The 21,295-nt window shown below is 41.4% G+C and overlaps 1 protein-coding gene across 4 annotated transcripts in view; it reads right to left on the bottom strand.

The window, feature by feature from the left end:
• The window catches only part of DOCK1 (dedicator of cytokinesis 1), a 257,618-nt gene that overhangs the window by 56,973 nt on the left and 179,350 nt on the right, over nt 1–21,295 (bottom strand). For all 4 annotated transcript variants that reach the window (XM_084525023.1, XM_084525025.1, XM_084525022.1 and 1 more), the window contains exons 33-37: nt 14,514–14,662; nt 5,221–5,306; nt 4,878–5,034; nt 1,621–1,661; nt 286–376 (exon numbers count right to left, since the gene is read on the bottom strand). In XM_084525023.1, the coding sequence (XP_084381149.1) occupies nt 286–376; nt 1,621–1,661; nt 4,878–5,034; nt 5,221–5,306; nt 14,514–14,662 (524 nt within the window). The remainder of the gene's footprint in view (nt 1–285; nt 377–1,620; nt 1,662–4,877; nt 5,035–5,220; nt 5,307–14,513; nt 14,663–21,295) is intronic.

Genomic DNA, 21,295 nt, shown 5'->3' with positions numbered 1-21,295 from the left:
TATCCTGCAGCTTTGCAGTTTATGACTTGTGGTCTGTACTTGACTGTACTTCTGCACACTTCAGATCAAGGCCAGTAAACCAGGCTCTGATATGCACCAATGGCAGAGGGTTGGTTTCCTGCGTAGTAATTAATTAATTACACACGCAAAAGATGAAACTGAAATAAGAAGCAGTGCACAGATGTTCACCAGTTTTAAGTACAGGTTCCAAAACTGGTGAAAACAAGACTACAACTGGTACTGCTAACATCATCTTCAAAACTTGCAATGTATTTTGGTGTTTACCTTAAGAAGCTTTGCATGAAGAAGCAACGTGTAGGCAGCTTCTGTGTAGTTATCACATTCTTTGTGCAGGTCACACAGCTTGTACAGATACCTGCAAGTAAGAAAAGCATCGGGTTCTTAAAACAGGCTGGTTATTAAATGTCACCAAATAATGAAAAATAGTTGGCTGTGGAGACTACAACAGTTCAACTCTATCTTCAAACAGTTAAATATATCTAGGGTTACTTCTTAAAGTTCATATGTCTGTGGTCAGGAAACTTTCATGACCACTTGCATTTCCACCGTGTTTTTATCCCAATGACTTGTGAAGAGTGATGAATCCAGTACAGATTTTGTGCATGAGATCTTGCTCTAAGTGTTCAGCTACAGAGACAGGTCTTCTTCCTTGACTTAAATATCAGCACATCTCTGAAAGGGGATTATCTTCGTTTGTTTGTTGGCTTGCTTTTCATGGCAATTTAAAAATAAATAAATCTCTTACAAGAGTTTAGTAACAGAAATAGGAGAGAACTTCAGTGGGAGATAGGCAGTGAGAGACATCTTGTCTTTGTACAGACACTGAACAGGGCAGACCCACGACCCACAACTTCATGTGCATGTTCACAGTTACTAATCCTGCCTTTTTGCTACATTTTATCTATTTTTCAAATCATTAAAGTGATAATTAAAACCATTTAAGACAACAGGAAGAGAGTTTACTAGAGAAAATTCTTCCCGAAAGATAACATCTGAGAACAAATTCACAAATAACATTTAGATAGCTAAAATAGCGGTGAAAGAGAAACTTCATCATTTTAGCACAACAGTCTAGCCAATTTTAAGCCAAAGTAGAAATAGAGGTCTAGGAACCCTGAGGTTTACAAAAAGCACAACAACATATTACCATTTTCACTTTGTGTGAAAACAGATTTTGAAGGGTTCCCAAAAACTTCAAATTTAAAATAAGTATTAGTCATCAGATTATTTAATAGCCCATTTTCCCCAACTCACATATTTCCTACCTCACCAGGAAGTAAAATTATTTCTTTGGCCAGTTTTCTTTTGACTTATTTTCCTCGTGTGACAACACGCATTTGTACTTCCCTGTTCACTGTTATAAAACTGAAGGGGTTGGAGGAGGGGTACAAAAAAAACTCTCAGGATCTCAGAAGGCCAATTTCTAATGCTCACTGTTCTTAGTGATGATGAGCTTTTGAGCTTGAAGTTCAGTAGAGGTGTGCTTTTTCATTACTTCTTCCCTTTCAGCCCCCAGCTGACTGCTAAATAAGAGCTTAATTTTCTCCAATTACGCTACAGTCAATCAAGCAGAATTTGTCAGTGGTCGTGTTTACAAACCTTATGTACATTTCTTCTCTCTCGATCTCCTTGTAGAAATTCTGAAAAACAAAATAATTTCCTTACAAAGTCTTTGATTTCACAGCCAGAAACACATACGGAACATGCTAGGAATTAAAAATTCATAATCGGATAGCATCAACCTCAAAACCGCAAAATGAAATTTGCCTCTAGTGATAGCACACAAGTTATTTAACTTACAAAATCTAATGCTGCGATGTTTCATGATGTAGCATATTAGGACTTATGTCTTATTGGAAAGGTTAAGAATTTGCGAGAGCAGTACCGGTAGAAATTGGCTTCTGGCATTTGCACGTCACACATCATTAACCATTTGCAGCTGAAATTTCATAATATACAAAAACCTAATTTTTAAGAAACAGTTGTTCTACGGATTTAAAATTCCAAACCTTAGCTGAGCAATACATCACCTGCCCTTGAATTCTAATAGTTTCCTTGGAAATAAAAAGGCAGATTAGTGTTATTTATCTGGTTTCATATGCCACGCATTCTCATTGCTCCCTTCAGAAATGTCTGAATGCCTCTGGTCTTGAGATAAACTAGTTAACACTGCAAATATTGTAAATACAGGTTATGATAAATTGGGCAAGATATTAAAGGCTTTCCTGAATCTTATTTAAAGTTTGCCTTCAAAAGTTAAAAAAATAAGGAAACAAAATACAAGGAAATTTATCCTTCACTGAACTACAATGTATTTCAGGGCTGAATTAAACCTGAGTAGCCAGGAAAAAATGCATAAGCCCAATACCAACAGATGCATAAGGCCAATACAAAACCTTCCCCTTCAAAGAGAACCTAAAATATGTGATAGAATACACATCTGTGATAGAATATGCATCGCTGAGCTGCAAAAGACTAGTTATTTAGGGGACGTATCGTATCAGTTGGCATAGCTGCTCACTAGTTTTGAGTTTAACCCACAAGACAAAATGAACCAAGTGAAACTCCCCAGAAATTTCTAGTCTGCTTTCTTTATGTGTTTACTTTTTGTTTGTTTGCTTGTTTGTTTTTTTATGTAGAATAGACTTCTGAGTTGGGCAATCAATAAAGTAAAGCCATTTTGTCTCATTATCCTGACACTGCTGCCCTTCCAGAGCAGCCTGAGAAGGGGCAAGAAACCCACAGAAAGAGGAGGGGGCTCGGCCAGGAGGCTGGCACTGACCCCACTGTGTTTCCCAAGGCTCTCTCTCCCCAGAGAGGGCTCCCTGCTCCTGCCCCACCTTTGGGTGCTCTTCCCATGCTCCCTGTGCTGGCCCACCCCTGTGTGGGAAAGGTGGGGAGCTTTCGGCAGGATCCCTCCTCTGATCTCCTCTGCTATCTTGTCTGCACTCGTGTTTTGCCAGGATTGTCAGAGGCAGGAACAAGCAGCTGAGGGAGCAGATAGGGCTTTTTTTTTTTTTTTTTTTAATATTTTTTTTAATCATCAGCACTGGCTTAAATGTATATCAAAACCTCTGACTTAAACTATATTCAACACAGGCAAACTTAATCCTGTGAAAGCCTGTACATTGTTAAAGGCCCAATTAAGAACTCTTTGAGCCCTCAAGTGGGAATTATGCTGAGTATTGGCTCTGGGTCAGACTCCTGTAAAGGCATAAATTTCACTTCAGGTGCACGGAGAATGATGAAAAGACTGTATTGGCCCTGGAGGGCAAATGGGACTTTAAAATCAACCTGAGGTTTTAAATCACGGCTACTGAAAGTGAGCAAAGTTCTGCCCTTTGATGCTTTCATACATTTCCCCTAGACTTCAGTGGCAGGGCGGTGTGTGGATAACTCACAGTGATTTAACTTGACGACAGTACATCACCCACAAAATTTATCACCTACAAATACCTGAAAAATTCAGGTGACAGAATCACCATCAGGAGATGCTGTTAGAGACACTTAGGGAAAACAACCCCCCAAAGGGGCTACCAGTTCCCCTGGGGCTGGCATGGCAAGAGTTACCAGGAAGGGTCTCAGGAGTTTTATAATGAAGGGAAAGAGAAATAACTTCACCTTCCTTCGGAAATTTGCCTACTTTTATATATATTGTTGTCGTGTTTCGGAGCGTGTGGTGCGTGTGATTTTTTTTATTTCCTATCTTGCCTGGTGCGAACTGGCAGGTTTTTCTAACTCCAGCTCTGCTCAGGAGGACACCGTGACTTTTCTGCAGGCAACCAAGGGCACCTGCTAGATCACCAGCCAGTGACAACTCTCCGCGTCCCTCCTCTTTTCCCATTTGCTAAACGTTCTGATTTTTTTTGATGTGCACAGAGAGGAAAAACAAACTAAAAATAAAAACCCAATTTCTGATTTGATGTCTCTATATTCTCTCCCATTTTGACGGGCATCATTTCATTTATGGCTTACATGATAGCGAGGCATAAAGGCTGCAGTGAGCAAGCTGAGGACATTTGCAGCGCTCGCAAGTGTTAAAAGCTACAAACTATTTACTCAGATCTTTCCAAACCAGCCTGAATGAAATCTATCAGCCATATCACGTCAGGCGATAAGCACAGTCTGTACCCCACACACTGAAATGAAGTAATTTTTGATAATGTTATGGGGACGAAAGCTATGAATGCTTAACTGCTAAGAGTTTAATGCAAAGCAACAAATCTAACTAGCACTATGTCAGAGGTCTCTAAACTTTATTTTAAGACCATTTTTCCATATGCACTGATTTTGTGCTAATAAAATCTCATACTCTAATGCTTCCAGCAAAAAGCATGATGTGTCTGCTGCTTTCAACTCTAGCTAAATGGACAAAGGTTTGTATATTCTCAAATTATTTGTATATTCTAGAATTTCTGGAACAAAGAGAAGGAAATTTCCTATCAGTGAGGGAAAAAAAAAAAAGTTTATTCTGCTTTCAATGACACAATAACTCACGACTTTGTTGAAAACTTCTGAATTCAGAAGTAGAATACAAATGAGTTTGCAAACTGCATATTACTCCAATACTGTGTGTAAAGTGTTTTTCTGTATAATTTTGTTCATATGTAAATTGTAAATGTCAACCAATACCCCCAAAGGTCAGGTCCTGAAACATTCCTTCTTAAATTCTTTCTTAAAATCAGTTAAGGAAATAATAACCCATGTTTCCATAAATTCACTTTCATTAAGAGAAAAAAAAATAAATAAGATGGAATGAAAATCTTAACACATACTCTGATTTAACTGAAATATTTTGTTAAAGGTGTAAAATTAGAAATGCAGTGATCAGTTCAGGCGGGTGACTCCTTGCTTACCAGCACATTGACAGTACAGCTCATGCGGTTCTCTTTGTTCTCGTCGTGCATGATGGTCCTGTAGTCCAACAACCTCTCCATTAAGCGGACAACAAGTTTCACAAAAGTTTCTCCACTCTTAGCAAGGTATTTGTGTTTTCTGCAGTGCTCTAAGAGGCTGAAAAGCCAATTACATATGCCTTGTTAATCACACACACAAAAAACCTTGACTCAGGTGCAATTTTAAATATCGTGCATCATTAACAGATTTTAATTATTTCTGGGCTACAAAGTTCATTGTAGTCTAATTGCCCTCTCTCCTGACTTCCCCGTGACATAAATCTCACCACTGATCAACACTTACATTTTGTCAAATAACACTTTGTACTGTTCATCTCCTCTGCCTCCTTCCACTTCATGATCCAGTTTCGTGATGATCTCATTTTCAAACTACAATTAAACAAAGCAAGCGTAAATAATCAGATGGCAAATATTTCACTTTATTACTGTAGTCTCAATGGTTCACAGATTGGTTGGGTATCTTGGTGAGATGTTTAGCTACTGTTTTAAAGCTTGATTGACTTTTAAGAGTTTGCAATCTCTGGTATTAGACTATCGACTCTGATCTGCTGCCCTACAAGGGTTTTTTGTTGAAGAAATCATTGGTCATGTTGTTAAATGAAGCTTAAATATTTGCGTTAGGCAAAACTAAATAAGGAGATTAATGACGAGAACTAGGGCAAGGGAAATAAAAAGACAGACACAGAATGTCCCCTGCAATAATGACAACGGCGACAACAGCGATGGAAGCAAAATGCAAACATGTTGAATGCTCTGCTGGAGACGCGAGGTAACACCTACGGCTGCTCAGCCAGCTGGATCCCTCAGCCAAACGAGCTCCCTGGCATCGTTACCATCCCTGCTCAGTGCAGGTATCACTCACTTTGTGGCACAACCCAGTCAACCTGCTAATAGGGCAGAGCAGGAGGGAGTTGTTTCAAGCAGCTTAAGAGTAAACATTTTTATTTGGGAAGTAATGCGAACTTAAGTGGGCATTAGAACATGTTTTAAATGCAACCTGGGTAGCTCATTGTATTTTTAATGGCTACAGAGGCTTTTACTGCTGCTGCTTTGACTAAGGCCAGGCTAGGAATGAACCTGATTAGCAGAGGAAGAGCCATTTTGTGCCCACTGCTAGATCAGGAGCTGATCTAGTCATCTAACTCCTAAATCTGCATTAAATAAGCACAGGCTTCACTCATTGTCACAGCTATTCTCTCATTGTCAAGAGACCCCAGCACAAGAACCAGGGTGAGAAGGGAGGTCCTGCTGCAGGGGAACGGGATCCCACTGCTGACAGAACCGCTGGCTCTGAGTTTTCTCCCTGTCACCGTCACAACAGCACCGAACAGCTCAGAGGAGAAGCGAAGGGCCACCCGCACAAGAACAAAGCGTGCTAACATTTTGTAAATGTCAGGAGATGTTCTTTGCATCCGCAGTTAATATTAACAGCATATAATGTACAGATGGAAGAACGGCCTGCCAGCATGACACGCCTTCAGCCCCAGGGCGCGTTTCCACCACTCAGGCCCAGCAGCAAAGCCCAGGGCCTGCTCCTGCATCTCCACCCAAGCCACTTCTCCATGTCATAGCTCCCCACCTCTAAGTTGTACCCATAACATAACAGCACTTCTTATTCTTTATAAAATATTTCCACAGCCTGGAGTATCTACTTTCCAGTGACAACAGCTCCTCTGTTAGAGCCACCTCACACCGGGGCTCTCTGTGACTGGAGGATGTGTTTTTTTGGTGGAAGTCTGTTGGCAAACTTGGACTTTTCTTTTACCAGGGACACAGCAAGGAGGCAAGAAGCACAGCTTCAAGGACTTGTACAACAGAGGCCACATGCTAGGGATTTACCTCAAATCTGTGCTGAAAAATAAAATCAAGAAGATCCAGCCAGCACAGCAGCCTCTGCAAAGGCCTTGCACCAGGCACCTGAGCAAAGGGAGCAGCACCCCAAAACAACCCAGATGCCAGTGCAGAGGGAGCCCTGGCCTCACCCATGACATGCCAAGCAGGGTGCCAAGTGCCAGGGCCACAGCACCACCCCAGGGGCATCTGGGGACAACAGGGGACAGGGATTTTCCATGGGCTCAGCTGGGGAAGACGAGCTGTTATCTCCGTCCAGCAGTGCAGCTCAGACTGGTTTGGCTATAAAGAGAAGCTGCATTTTTTTTTTTAATTTTTTTTTTTTTTAGTCCATGCTGTAAAGTTCTGCTGGCATATTTATTTCAGCAAGGAGTGTGAGATCACATATCCCCTGCCAACAGACTTGTGTCATGATGAAACTCTGACGATAAGGGAGTATTTTTTACCACCTTAATTTATATCACTTTGAGGAGGCGTAGCTACGTCCACCACTGGTCTTGCTGCCAAGACACGCTGCATTTTGAGCTCTGCCCACGCAGTCCTCCCTCTGCCAGCAGAGGTTATCACAATGTCTCTATCAAATATCAAACAGACATTTGCCCTTAGTTCTGTCACAGTCTCTTTGTCCGAAGCTGCTGCTTCGTGCACGTGGCAAGGTAAACGTGAGCAGAACAAGAAAAAGCCTCTGGCAATAGGTGTGATGAGAAGCATCGCAGCTACCCCCTCAGCTGGACGTGTCTGCCTGCTCTCCTGGCTGCTCCTGTCCTGCTGAAGCCTGCAGCAGCTGGGAATATACACGCTCCCAGCCAAGGTCAACCCGCATACAAAATGCGGCCACGAGCTGTGGAGATGTTCCTGCTTTGCTAAGAGAAATCTTTTTTAGGCAGAACTATATACACTGGTATAAAGGATTTGTTTGTTTAAATTGCGGCAAAGAACTCCAAAACATGACTCTTTATTAGGCCAACTCAATCTCTGAATATCTTAAGAGGCTCTGCAGTAGCTCAGCTGCTGTTACTATAATGTAAAAACCCACAGTCAGATCCAGGACACTTTTTATTCCCCATTCCAAGACTCCACAATCCACTCAGCATTTGCTGCAGTAATGTTCACATCTCCTCCTACCTTCACCGGCCACCCCAGTTTTTTTTGTCCTCTGCATCTGAGTTGGGAAATTTATTTTTACATGCCATATGGCAGCCTGCCAAAATTGTCTTAAGAACAGAGAAAAAAACAAAAAACAAAAAAAAAACACCTCTCTGTTCTGAGTTGTGTCGATGAGCTATCACGATGAGTAAGTGCAGAAAAGTCCTGCTCACCTACGGCTCTGTGTGGGTTCAGCATTCGGTCTAACAACATGCACAACACAACTGCAAGCCGTCAGGGAACCCCAACCAGAGACTGCATTGTGCATATAGTGATAAAACCAACTAAATACCCAAACAACAGATATTCCATCTTAAAACAATTTGTATTATGCTATTTGATGGTTCTGAAGATGAAAAACCAAAACATCACATTATACCATTTCAAAGATGCTTTTCTGTACTCCAAATGATCCAAAAAATCACAGAAACGCTGTCTGGAAAGAGACCTTGAAGGTCATTCAGTCCAAACTTCCAGGTGATGCAAGAGTATTGCCAACACTAGATCAGGCCAACTGTGACCTTCTTAGCCAAGTACCGAAAATCTCCCCAGATGGATGGCTACACAGCCTCTCTGGGTAACTTCTTCCAGTGCTGCACTAATTTCTTTGTGAAAAAAAAATGAATGAAAAGTGAAGTGAAATAAGGTTTTTAACACCACGAATCCATTATTCAAAAAATGACAGGAAAATGAGAAAAGGAAGAATAATGCAATCCACCCCCTCTAAGAGGCAAACCCAAGCTGAAACATGTTCCCGTAGTAAAAGGACGTGTCAAGTAAAACGCTGAGGCAATACGACGATGAAACAGAGAAGTCACCGAATTCATGTTCTCTAATGAGACCAGAAAGAAATTGACTTTCTATACCAACGTGAAAAATGACACTTGCTGCCAGCAAGAAGCCTGTAGGTGATGTATTTTTTAGTAAGAAATTACTCATATGAAGAAGAGCAATTACATTTGCCATACAGGACCACGAGTATTTCCCGATAACAATTTTACTTAAATTTCTGTAAATCTAGACTTTGTTGGGCTATTTCCGTAACGGCTCTCTTGGGTTGAACAGAGCTAGAGCTGTGACATTTCTGGGGTTTTAAGGGAAAGGACTGTTTGCTCTGCGATTACTCTTCATATGTATCAAGGAGGTGATATCACACAGCCCTGACAACTAAACATTATTTAATACAGTTAAAATTCCTTCTCCTTTCTGAAAAATGTTTGTTGACATGGGGTGTGGTCCATGCAACAATTGTCTTCCAGGAAAGGGGAAGAAAAGGGTCGTGGAGTTGCCCAAGCTAATGGCTCTGGGACACTGCAGCTAGCATCTGCTGAAAAATTCTCCAACTTTCCTTCTCTTTTTTTTTTAAAACATATAAATTAACACCAAGCATGCTTGCAGTTATAATAATGGAATTTACCCTCAAGTGAAGAAGTGCCAAATTTTCCGTGTTCATATTACAGCCAGTTACACTTGCTGAGGTTCTTTCTGGAGGCTTAGGGGATATATCTGCCACTAACGATGCGCTAGGTTCATATCTTTCTGTTGACAGTGAAAGCTCAAGGGGTGATGTTATGAAGATAACAGGAAATTATCATCAACTTTTGCTTGCAGCTGATCAAGATCTCAGCTTCTCTTCAGGATGTGTGCTTGAACTTTAGCATGGAGTATATCCACTGCTTCATCTGTCTGCTACAATCTCTCATCTGGAGAAAACGGTGCTTACAAATCAACGTGAGCTATCTGGAGTCCTCAAGTGTCAGCTCAACTAATCACTTTTGGTTTTAGGTTTACCTAAAGCGTTGTTGGGCTACATTTGTAGCACTGAGTGACAATTTAATCAAGCTGTAGATGAGGAGGGCTTTCAATCCTCCAAGCTGCTACAGATTTGTTTAGTTACAGGATAATAATGAATTTGCCATATAAGATTCAAGTGATAGAAAAACACCACTAGAAATTAGCTCTAAAGCAGAAATAGCACACAGATACTGTAAAACTTCGTTCAAAGGCCACTACAGAAGTCTTTGGTAATTCCTAAAAGTTTCAGCTGTTCTGTCTCCTATTTTTCCACAGCACTCTGGTTGGCAAGCGGGTCCAATGGCCTTTTCATATTAAGCCATTTCAGATGTTTCTGGGCATGTTGTAACATTAGGTTTTTTCCTTGTTCTTATGTGAGGAAAGAATACCAGTGTTCTCTAAAAGACCAGAAAGGAAATTAAAAAAAAAATAAATAAAATTAACCTCAGATAGCTAAAAATACTACCCACTGAAATTAATCCTTTGGGGTGATGATTTATTTGAATTTGCATGCTCAGTGGGATTACAAAGGACAATGTGCAGCATCACAGAACCTAACGCAAGTCACTAATTTGCGTTCTGTCCTCAAATCCATAGTGTGGAAAGAGGGAGGCTAACACAGGGCTTAGAATTGGTAAAAAAAAGACCTACAAGGAAATTACAGGTTGTAAAAGTTGATAGATACCCAGGTAAAGTAGCTATTTGTAATTAAGGTGAATTATACCAATTTGAAATTCATTGATAAACAACAAGAAATTACAGAGCAAATAAAAATGCTGGTATGGCTGCCTCAGTGATACTAGGATTTACTGGTAAATGCTGGAAGTGAATTAAAAGGGTTTTACCACTTCCCATCTCTCCTCGTTTAATTCTCTTCACAACAGAACATTAGCTAGAGGTACTTTAGTTGCACCCATAGTTTTATTTTCACAATCACATGCATTATCCATTCATTGACTATGCATTTCTATATGACTTTGCACTATGCATTCATTCGTTATGCAGTTCCCTATCATTTTTCTATCTTTTTGGCCACGGCTCCATTATGCTAAGTGTTGTTGCAGTGTGTACAAAACGGGACAAATGTGTTGTTTTGGGGCTCTTTCCTCAGACCATTACTTTTGCACAGCTCCTTACTCTTACCGTGTAAGAACACGTGCTGGAGCTTGCATGCTTCTACCACTGATGCTAACACCACTGGACAACTTTGACAATCCCCCTTAATAATGCTGTTTAGCCTGAAAACTAGACATATGGGACTTCTAATTCCTGCATGCTCACTACTGCGGAGCGGGAGGTACAGCTCATTTTACTTTGAAGGATAAGGGCTGTTGAAGTAATAAGGCTGCTTCCTTATTATTTGATGAGATGTCATAACATTGGGGAAGAAATAGTAGGGTAATGCTTCTTGCTTAACCCCTTACCTTATTCGTTAATAGTTATTTTGGGTTCTTAAAATAAGCTACTTATCCTATTAATTTGTACCAGAACAATTAAATGAAATTGCATTACGATGCAGTGCTACGAGACAGGGAAAAGCCATTGCACATCTCCCTACTGCCAGAGACAGGTGTCTCCCTCTGCCTCCTCCCATGTTCTCCATGGTCTATTTGGTACCAGTTCCTGCACTCACACCTCCCTGTGAACTGGTTCAACTCAAAACAAGCAGAAAACAATTAAATCAGCAATGACAGGGCCAGAAAAGGTAAGTTAAAGTTTTGGGTAGGCAAACCGGCACGTTCCTATGAAAGGGAGCTAGAGGAAGCGAGAGATGGAAGGAACAGGGCACAAAAGCAGGAGGTTGGGGCTTTTAGTGCTCCAAATTCCACATTTCAGCTGAATAACTGTTTCACAATGAACTTTCTCTCCTGCTGCCACCATGGGATCCATCACTCTCACCTGACCAGGCCTTGAACAATCAAACCAATTCTCTTTCATCGCTTCTGTGGCTCGGACATATTCCCTTTGATCTGGAGGGCTTGCCAGTAAAACAGGCAAAGGGGAAAAAGCGAGCGGAGAAGAAGGCATTTTCTTCTATAGGGAAGCTTCAGTCCCACACAGACTTTAGCATCAGATTCCTGCTTTGAGGTACAGGCTACTTTGAAGCCCATATAAGGCTTCAAAGCACATTAAAAGGAAGAAGACAAAAATGGGCAACTCCAGCTTTTAATTCAACCAGCCTTTAATTTAGGGGAATTCATCTTCTGCTTCTTCCTAGGGCTATATATGTACTGGAAGAACAAAATCCCCATTCTGTTACTGGTTTTACCAGGCAAACCAACTCACACTGAAATAAAACCAGCCACGGGGAAAGCTGTCTGTTTATAACACAAGGCATCACAGCATAGAAGTTCTGCAAAAAGATTTCATTTCCTCCCCCACACATGATGAGGTTTGCACATCTGCTGGAGAAGTGGAGCCAATTTAAACCCTTATTGATGTGACTAATAAGGTTAGATAATTGGATTTCTGGCAGATTAGTTTAACAGCAGCCAACCATTCAGTTTTGAACTCCTCTTTGAAAGCAAGGCTGGACAATAATAATTAGTAGTTGCAGAGTTGCATACATACAACATAACGCAGTGTGTTACGTTGACAGATTAAGTACGAGCACTTACCTAGGTATTGGTACTATTTAAATAAACTATTTTTTATCTATTTCTATCATTTAGAAGACAAACCACTGCAGTTAATAAACAAGTTCTGGTTTGCACGACAGATGATACAGTCAAAGTTTGGGAAGCGCCCGGGAATTGCATTTGTTTGGTTCTTCGGACCGGTTCCAGTTCTACCTCAGCCTCCATATGGCACCAGACAGCTTTGATTTACACCAGGCTGTGATGCTCATGGCACCAAACCTTTAGCTCTTCTGCTTGGCTGCAAACTTTCACAGGCTCTGTATCGCCAAGTGGATGCTAGAGGGGCTCTGTAGAAGGGGGACAGCTCATATGGGGTCTACACGAGGTGTCCCACACACCTCTGCTGCTGGCATGCAGATGTCTCATGCACGTCAGAAGATGCGGGGCTGCTGCTGAATGGGGCTGACAAGTTACACCTGGCACCAAAAAGACTGAGGTGCCAAACGCCTCCTCTGCCTCACAGATAAGGTCAGCCCCTGCATCCTGGTGCGAAGAAGCAAAAGGGGAACCAACAAGAGCGCACCAGGATTGACTGCAGAAATTGGATGTATACAAGGCTGTGAGAGCTGAAAGACGGCCAAGGAAATTGGCTGTGATCTTCGTTCCCAGAACACCAATCTGAGAGCCCCAGCATGCACACAACTACATTATCTGCAAAATTATAAATGGATAGATTGATTATTCCATTAGACATAACTGTTCACTCCAAACGCACTGAAATAAGGTTTATTACCTCTGTACCTGTCATCTCAATGTTATGCCCATAAAGGAAGAAGCTACACTGACACGAGAAATATATGCCAAGTATCTACAATCCAAGACATCTCTGACTTCCGCATGAAGCATTTTTCTTCTCAAAAGGCAAAAAGAATTGTGTGAAATATTTAAGATGTTCATTTATTAAAATCAGCCAACTATTCCACACAAAGCTGGTTTTCTTCTGTCAAGAAAATACAGGGCCATAAATTTAGCTATAAAGTTACCCTCGGATTTTTGATGATCCATATAATTGTACAAATAAAAAATGACAAGTAACAGAGAGAGCATCTGACATGAAAGTGTTTAAATGGCATCCCAGTGAGCATTTCAATCTTTACAGTATCATCAGAGTCAAACATAAGAAAGGATGATTACGCAGTAATTGGATGGATCCAAAATATAGTTCACAACCTTTCCATACAGCATCCAGCACAAAACAAATCGAAGTAATATAGCTGGTGTCATTTCCCCATGTTTAAGTCTCTCCATGCAGATATTCCTTTATTCTGGCTACAGATATATTATGGGTTTGTTATGGATAATAATTCACTAAAAACATATATCATCCAAGAAAGCAAAGGCAAACATGAAGAAAAAAATAAACAACACGTCAAACTTTATTGCAAATTTCACTTAGTCATATCCTGAACTGACAGACATTTCACTGTGTAAAGGAGCTACTCTGACTTATATGATGAAACTACCTGGCCTAGCTAGTCTTATACTCAATCCATAAGGTAAAGTTTCAAGGGAAAGAACATAAAATGGATGATGTCAAGAAACTCTCCTCCACTCTCCTTGTCTCTCAAAAGAGGATGCTATCAGGGTAAGACTGTATGTGCTTATTCAAGGACTTCCTTCAGCATGTTGAAATAAAATAAAATAAAATAAAAAAGCTCCAATAGTACTTTTGATTTTGCAGTGCCGATATAGCATGAAGATAGACTGTCACTGATTGGATAGCCTTTTTCCCTCTTAAAAATCCCCAAAATGATATAGAGTATCCAAATTGTAAGATAGTACAGATGATAAATTTGTACAGGTTATAGTTTCTTTTGCCACATTATCAGGCTTCCGTTTATGCCCAATTCAGCTCTGAAGCAGACTCCTTTCCTGAGTCACAGTGAAAATTTAAGACATCTGTCTTTGCTCTCCTGATGTATCATAAAGAAAGGTTTCATTTACTTCATGCAAATTTTTCCTTCAGTAAGAATTTAAAACCTTTGGATGAAAATTCTATAGCCACTCAGAGTTATAGAAAACAAGCAATCCATAATTATATTATTCTTTTGGAAAAAAAAAGGAAGTAACAAATATCCTTATGTTTCTGCCAAAGAACAGTTAAATCTTTCTTACAAACTTCAAATATTTGTTGCTTACTGCTTACCATCTGGAAGCTCCTGGTAAAATGGAATTCACACTGCATCATATCAAAGAAGATGGGGATCGTGGCTTTTCGAAGCTCTGTTTCAGGGATAAGCGTCATTTCTAAGATGGGTCCCACCATTTCCGGGATGAACTTGATTTTATGCTGACCTGTAAAGAGAAACAAAGCATTTCAGAGCTAATGAACGGCCGCTGACTTAGCGGATGATAATTGTTTTAAAAGCCATATCAATAAATCCTCGTATAGGCAAAATGCAAGACAAGTCTTTTTCAAGATCTGATCCTACTGAAACGTGTTATAATTTATTCCTCAAGAGGGGAAGTATCTGATACGTATAAACCCGAATTAATGAAGAGTTGTTCAGCCAGTAATCAAGCTGGAACTTGCTGCATTTTTCAAAAAGCACCTGTACTAACACACATTAAATTTCAAGATTTTCTTCAAATACATCTTATGGATAGCAGAGGAGGCGGCTAAAAGGCACATCACTTGCATTAACTTATTTAGACTTCTGTATCTTCTGCAGCGTACAAAATGTTCTTCACGTCACTCTATCAAAATGTCACCACGAGTACATACTTACATAGCCTCGAGACATGAAACTACATCTTAGCCAAGCCGACAATATGTCTTCTTTCTCCCAGAGTTGATCTGACTGGCTAACTTTATTTCACATTTACCTCCCCAGGAGAAAGCCGCACCTCCCCAACGCTCCCTGCTCTGTGCACAGAACTGAAATTAAACCGTAACAGGAACATGAAGCCTAATAAATATTGGACTAGTTAAGAACATCTAGTTACTGTTCTTATTGTTGGATAAAGTGTAGAAGATGCAGATTACACATACTGCAAATCATCTACTCAGCACCACCAGGGAGAGATGCTCGTGCAGAGCTGTGGGAGGGCACCGAGGAGCTCCAGGCTGAGGACCTGATGGCAGAAGTTTAGAAAACACAAACCCATTCTGCTCGCAGCAACAGGCTGAGATCACACCATGACTTGGAAAAGGGCCAGTTAACCCCTCTGGGTCTGCGCCTGCTCTCCTGTGACCTGGGCCAGATGACAACTACCTAAATCAGAGAAGCAGGAGCAGATTTCTTCTCTCTAACATTTCTGAAGTGCAGCAAGATATTAGGAAGAATTTCTTTACTCAGAGGGTTGTGAGGCATTGGAATGGGCTGCCGAGGGAAGTGGTGGAGTCACCATCCCTGGAGGTCTTTAAAAGACGTTTAGATGTTGAACTTAGCGATATGGTTTAGCAGAGGACTTGTTAGTGTTAGGTCAGAGGTTGGACTCAATGATCTTGAGGTCTCTTCCAACCTAGACAGTTCTGTGATCCTGTGAAGATTCCTGTATGGAAGATGTTAGGAGTCCAACACTTTACAGCATCGTGTTAAGTCTGGAACATTATGGAGCTCATTTCATTTTATAATAAATACAAAAGAACAAAAATTCACACTGATCTGTATACCTTATGGTGCATTGGAACTTCAGCACATGCAATCGGTGAAGTTTCTCACAAACCTGATGCTATAATAGCTGTACACAACGAGAAGCGTGTTTGTGCAGCCACTGCTGCAGCTCAGGCTGGGCTTCTTTTCAGCTGGGCTAATTTAAGGAGCCCTCAGCATCCTCCACTCTAAAGCTCTTGTTTCCCATTGCAGTTTACTGGTGGTATACGACAGAAACACATTTTAATTCATTTATATTCCACTGCACTACACTGGCATGGCAGTAACTGTGAAAGTATTTAATTAGCAGTTTCACTTTTGACCAGAACTAACATAAATCTGAACAAATGTAATCAAGCAAAAATCCTTTACTGACAAAACACGCTGCTGCATTTTTATTTTTTTATTTTTAACAGATATAATTTAAGTTACTTGATTTGGCAAACTTCAGAATCCCATTAGCATTAGCAATCCTATTAGGGCAAATTAATACACAACCAAAATTGCTGCTTCGTATGACGCTGCACCACTGGCTCTTGGTGAGGAATATCAAGTAGGAAGAGTGAAGTTTCCCCTGCCCTCCTTACAAGCATTATTACATTCAGCGTCTCAGGTGACACTTTCCTCGTGTTACGCCTGAAAAGTGTCAGAGTCGATATTTCAGAAAACAAATGATAGTGACAAAAGTTATTCGCCAGACACAAATTCAATGTCATAAGGTTCTCCATGGGCTGCGATGGGTTTTTCATTGCTTCTAGTGCAGGGATCCCCTCAGAAAAGTACCTAACATCTCTGGAAACGTAGATGTGAAAAATGGAGAACATGCACAAGGTTTCTTGCCAACGCACAGGGCCGGGCCTGCAGCAGGCTGCGTGCTCTCAGCCTTTCTGCTGCTCGCAGGCCGCTTGTGCATTGGGTGGAACAACCAAGCAGAGCTTGTACATCACCAAGCACTGGGATTTGCCAAATAAAAAATCTGGGAGGACCTGGGGGGAAATAGAGGCATGTGAGAACTAGAAGAAAGCAGCTGAGGGTTGTGGCACCATTCAGAGGAGCATTGGGCGGTGAGGAACCTCTTGAAGATGTACAAAGGCAAATGCAGGGTCCTGCATGAAGGGCAGAACAAGCCCATGCACCAGTATGGGTAGGGACTGACCCCTACCCATATGGGAAAGCAGCCCTGTGGGGAGGGACCTGAGGGTCCTGGTGGACAGCAGGTTGACCACGAGCCAGCAGTGTGCCCTCATGGCCAAGAAGGCCAACGGGATCCTGGGCTGCATTGGGAAGAGTGTTGCCAGCAGGTTGAGGGAGGTGATCCTCTCAACCCTGCACAGTACTGGTGTGGCCACACTTGGAGTATTGTGTCCAGGTCTGGGCTCCCAGTACAAGAGGTCATGGAGCTACTGGAGAGAGTCAAGAGGAAGGCTACTAAGATGTTTAGGAGCATCTGTCATATGAGAGGCTGATAGAGATGGGCCTGTGTGGCCTGGAGAAGAGAAGACTGAGCAGGAATCTTATTAATGTGTATAAATATCCAAAATGAGGAGTCTCCTTCTCTGGAGATATTCAAAACCCACCTGTATGCCATCCTGTGCAATCTGCTCTGGGCCACCCTGCCTGGCAGGGGGGTCGGACCAGATGACCTCCAGAGGTTCCTTCCAACCTCAACCACTCTGTGATTGTGTGATTATCAGAAAGCACTAAAAGCACACTGGACTGCGTTAAACCCCTTGCCTGCTACATGAAACCCATCCCTACACCTGAGGGGATGTGGCTGCTCCCCCTGCACTCCCCCTCCAACTGGGTAAAGTGGGAGAGGGTTGGAGCCCAACTGGCACCCGTCTTATACCATGGCATGCAGTGGGGATGTGATGGCACACGCACACACATGCAAGGATGATGTTATCCTGTGCAATGCTGTGCCACAACACAAAGCATCAGAGTGACAACCAAAGGCAATGATCCTGCTCTGGTGCCCGAGAGCACGCACTGCAGCTGCCTGTCACACGCAGCACTTGCTGATAAACAACCGAACAATGAATTCTCCTTTTTTTCCCCCAGGAGCGCAGGAACTCCCACGCAGAGATTTAATATGTGACAAGTCTGGGAGAAAACTGAGGCCTCTCTTCTGAAAACCAAATTGTGCATCTGCTTTAAAAACCACATTCAAAACCAGTATTTTTTTGGATATGTAAAAACTCCTCCTCATAGTGACTTCTGCCTTGCCGTGAGATATGCTAGAGACCGCTCACACAACAGCAGCAAACTTGAGTTAAAATCCAGGTGCTTTCTTTATCTGATAACCTGTGTGATTTGCATTTCCCAGGTTCTCCTAATTCATTTTTGGGCCACAAGACCAACGAAAAAATTTGCTAGCAACCTCACCTCTGACATGGGCCAGCTCTGAACATGCATAGCAAATACAGAGAATGTTATTTGTAATGACTTCTATGTATTTAATGCTCAAAGTTCAGGGCTATTTTTAACCCTAGCCTTCTTTCCAGTGACATTAACATCTCTGTCAAGACACCTTTTCTGACGTCAAGTCCTTGGAGGAAACGCTGGGCCAGTGACCAGCTTGCTGCAGGACAGCACCAGCAACAATTTCACTTCATCGTCAGGAATTTTACTCCTCCATCTTCTAGCTGGTTCAATAAGAGCAATGCTTGCTGATCTGCCTTTCCTCGATCAGCTTTATCATGAGGAAATAAATACATTTATATATATTGCTTCTTCAACGCTTCACTGTTGAAACCACTAACCACTGACAACTGGTATACATACCCTAGCATCAAACTCTGTTTTGTATATGCTGAACTGCACCACGTAACACTTCTAAGTGCATGCTGTTTGATTCCCTGCATTTACCAAGACAGATACCGCAGCTTTCCTTACATTCCTACGGCACTTACTGTCTCACCCAGGGCTAAGGTGCCCCAGTGCTAACAAAACAGTGACTCAAAATAATGTATTATTTTAAACTTGAGGTTGTGATATGGAAGGAAAAAAGCCTACCAAGACTAATATACATTGTTTTTGGTGCACACAGGAAAATAAAAGCAATACAGTGCTTTCAGAAAGCCAACGCAGCAGGGGCTCTGCACACTGGGACTACGGCTCCCCGAAGCCGTCCTCATTGCTTCTGCATCAGAGCACTCAAATTTAAAGCCTTCATGATCAAATCTAGCAAGGTATCAGACAGCACAGCTACAACGAGGACATAAGCAGAAAATCTGTCAAGCTGGATCTTTTACACATGGTTCCCTGTTGAAAACAAAAACCTTATTCGTAAATTACAGGTATTTAACGTGTGCATGCACACTGTTACCTATTGTACTCCACTATATAAGCTCTTTTGCATTAACTGCAGTAGGAAGGCTGGAATATTGCAGCCAACACTGCATCAGGAATACACAGGCAAGTATAACCTTTTGGAGTTTGCATTTTACTATTTAATTTCAGAAAATAAATTATACTCTTAAATGTGCATCACAGCTACTGGACTGTCTTGTTCCCAACGGGAAAGTTTTAACTCCACAAGTGTTGGATGTTAACCACGGCATTTGTGAACAACAAATGATGAGCTAAAATGAGAATTTGAGGCTCATCCATGCCCTTTAATACATAAATCAAAAGTCAAAGTTATTTGTCTTTATCATATCTTATGCACAATGACAGAGAGTCATAAAAAATTATATGCTCAAGCATATGCAAGAATTATAGGTTTTCACTTTTGATTTTGTTTCTGAACATATACATTAATAATTTGACTAATGTAGTGAAACTCCTAAGATAAAAGTGTCAAGCACACTACAATCAATTCCCCTGCAGTGGTAAGTCAGTATTATTTCTTAATTGATGCTGTGACATACATGAGATTGGTGAAGAGCCAGAAGTTAAACATGATCAGCATTGACTATCTGTATTACAAAGAAGCGGAGAAAAAGAAAGCTTCTCATTATGAAAAGTACAAAGGCCTTGTTGGATTGGGGTCCTGGCTCCGATTTACCTTTCTCCTTCAGGTTTTGTTGGGAAGAGCAGCAATTTACCACCTCCCTCACCACGTGCAATTTCAGAATTAATGATCCCAGTCTCCTAGGGAATCACGGACATTAGAGCTAGAAGAGGTCACGGAGACATCTACATAGGTAATATCAGCTTATAATGGAGAAACCAAAAATATGTCTAAAACTCTATCAAAAATAAAAAGGCTTTCCTGACAGAAACATTGAAGAAAACTTGCACCCCCCACCCGCTGCCAATAAATTCACAAAATGCTACTGGAAACGATTAGCATCTCCCTGTTAGTGCTGAAAAAATGAACCCAAAAGCTACTAAATAACCTGTCCTAGAGCAGCCAACATCAGCAACAGTAGTAAAAAGCATTACACAGTCTATAGCTCCCAGGTTGAGTAGAATAACCTCATGGAACAATAGCCAGATGTATAGCTATGTACACAAACATCCCTTCTTTCAGTCTGCTAAATGCCAGGAAAAGCACACAAGGTTGAAGAATCCGAAGATGCTAGAGAAATTAGGGAAAATAACAGATGAATACAGGGCTGTAAGCACAGAGCAGTGAAGGATTTGGCTAATAACTGACAAAGGAGCTGCCGGAGTCCTGAGCTGGCTGACCCAGCATCAGTCATGGTCCTGGTATCATTATCTGTCTGTCAAGTCCCATATCAGGTGTGCATTACGCTTTAATCTGGTCTCCAGGCACTTAAGTCACAAAAGATGCTTCTAATAAAAAGTGATTTCGGCTGCTCTTGGAAGGCTTTTTTCATCATTCCAGCAGAATGGATGCAAACTCTGCGATATCAAATAATTATGAGCCCTTGCATTCCCTTCTTTTATATGTGCTGATTTTTTTTTTTTTTCAAGTTTCAGCAACAACAGTTCAGCTAGAGATATAAGTGAAAGGGCAAACACATTTATTTCTGATAATTTAAGGAACTTTTGATGATACTCAGACACAGCTGAAGTGTCTCCACTGTTAAGCTCAGGAAAATGAAATCTGACAGATGAGTACACTCAGGTCGCAGTAAATACTCAGTTGCTCATGAAATTCAATCCCTGTATAGCTAAATTACACCCACAGAACAGACGCAAAGTTGAGGCAGGCAGCTATGCCTAATTTACCTACCAACTCCAGGGATGTCCAAGTTTCCATTCTTTGCTGATCTCCCTAAGTCATTCTGATAGAGCCAAGCAAGACCAAAAATCAGACTTTAAGCTGAATTTCCAGGCCACTGATATCCCTCGGACACGTTCATTTTGCTCTAGTTCCAGTTACTTTATCTATGTGTATGTATCTGTGCACACATCCGTG

This window comes from Aythya ferina (assembly GCF_964211825.1).
Source record: "Aythya ferina genome assembly, chromosome: 7".
Lineage (NCBI taxonomy): Eukaryota > Metazoa > Chordata > Aves > Anseriformes > Anatidae > Aythya > Aythya ferina.
This window is presented reverse-complemented; position numbering and strand designations above follow the sequence as displayed.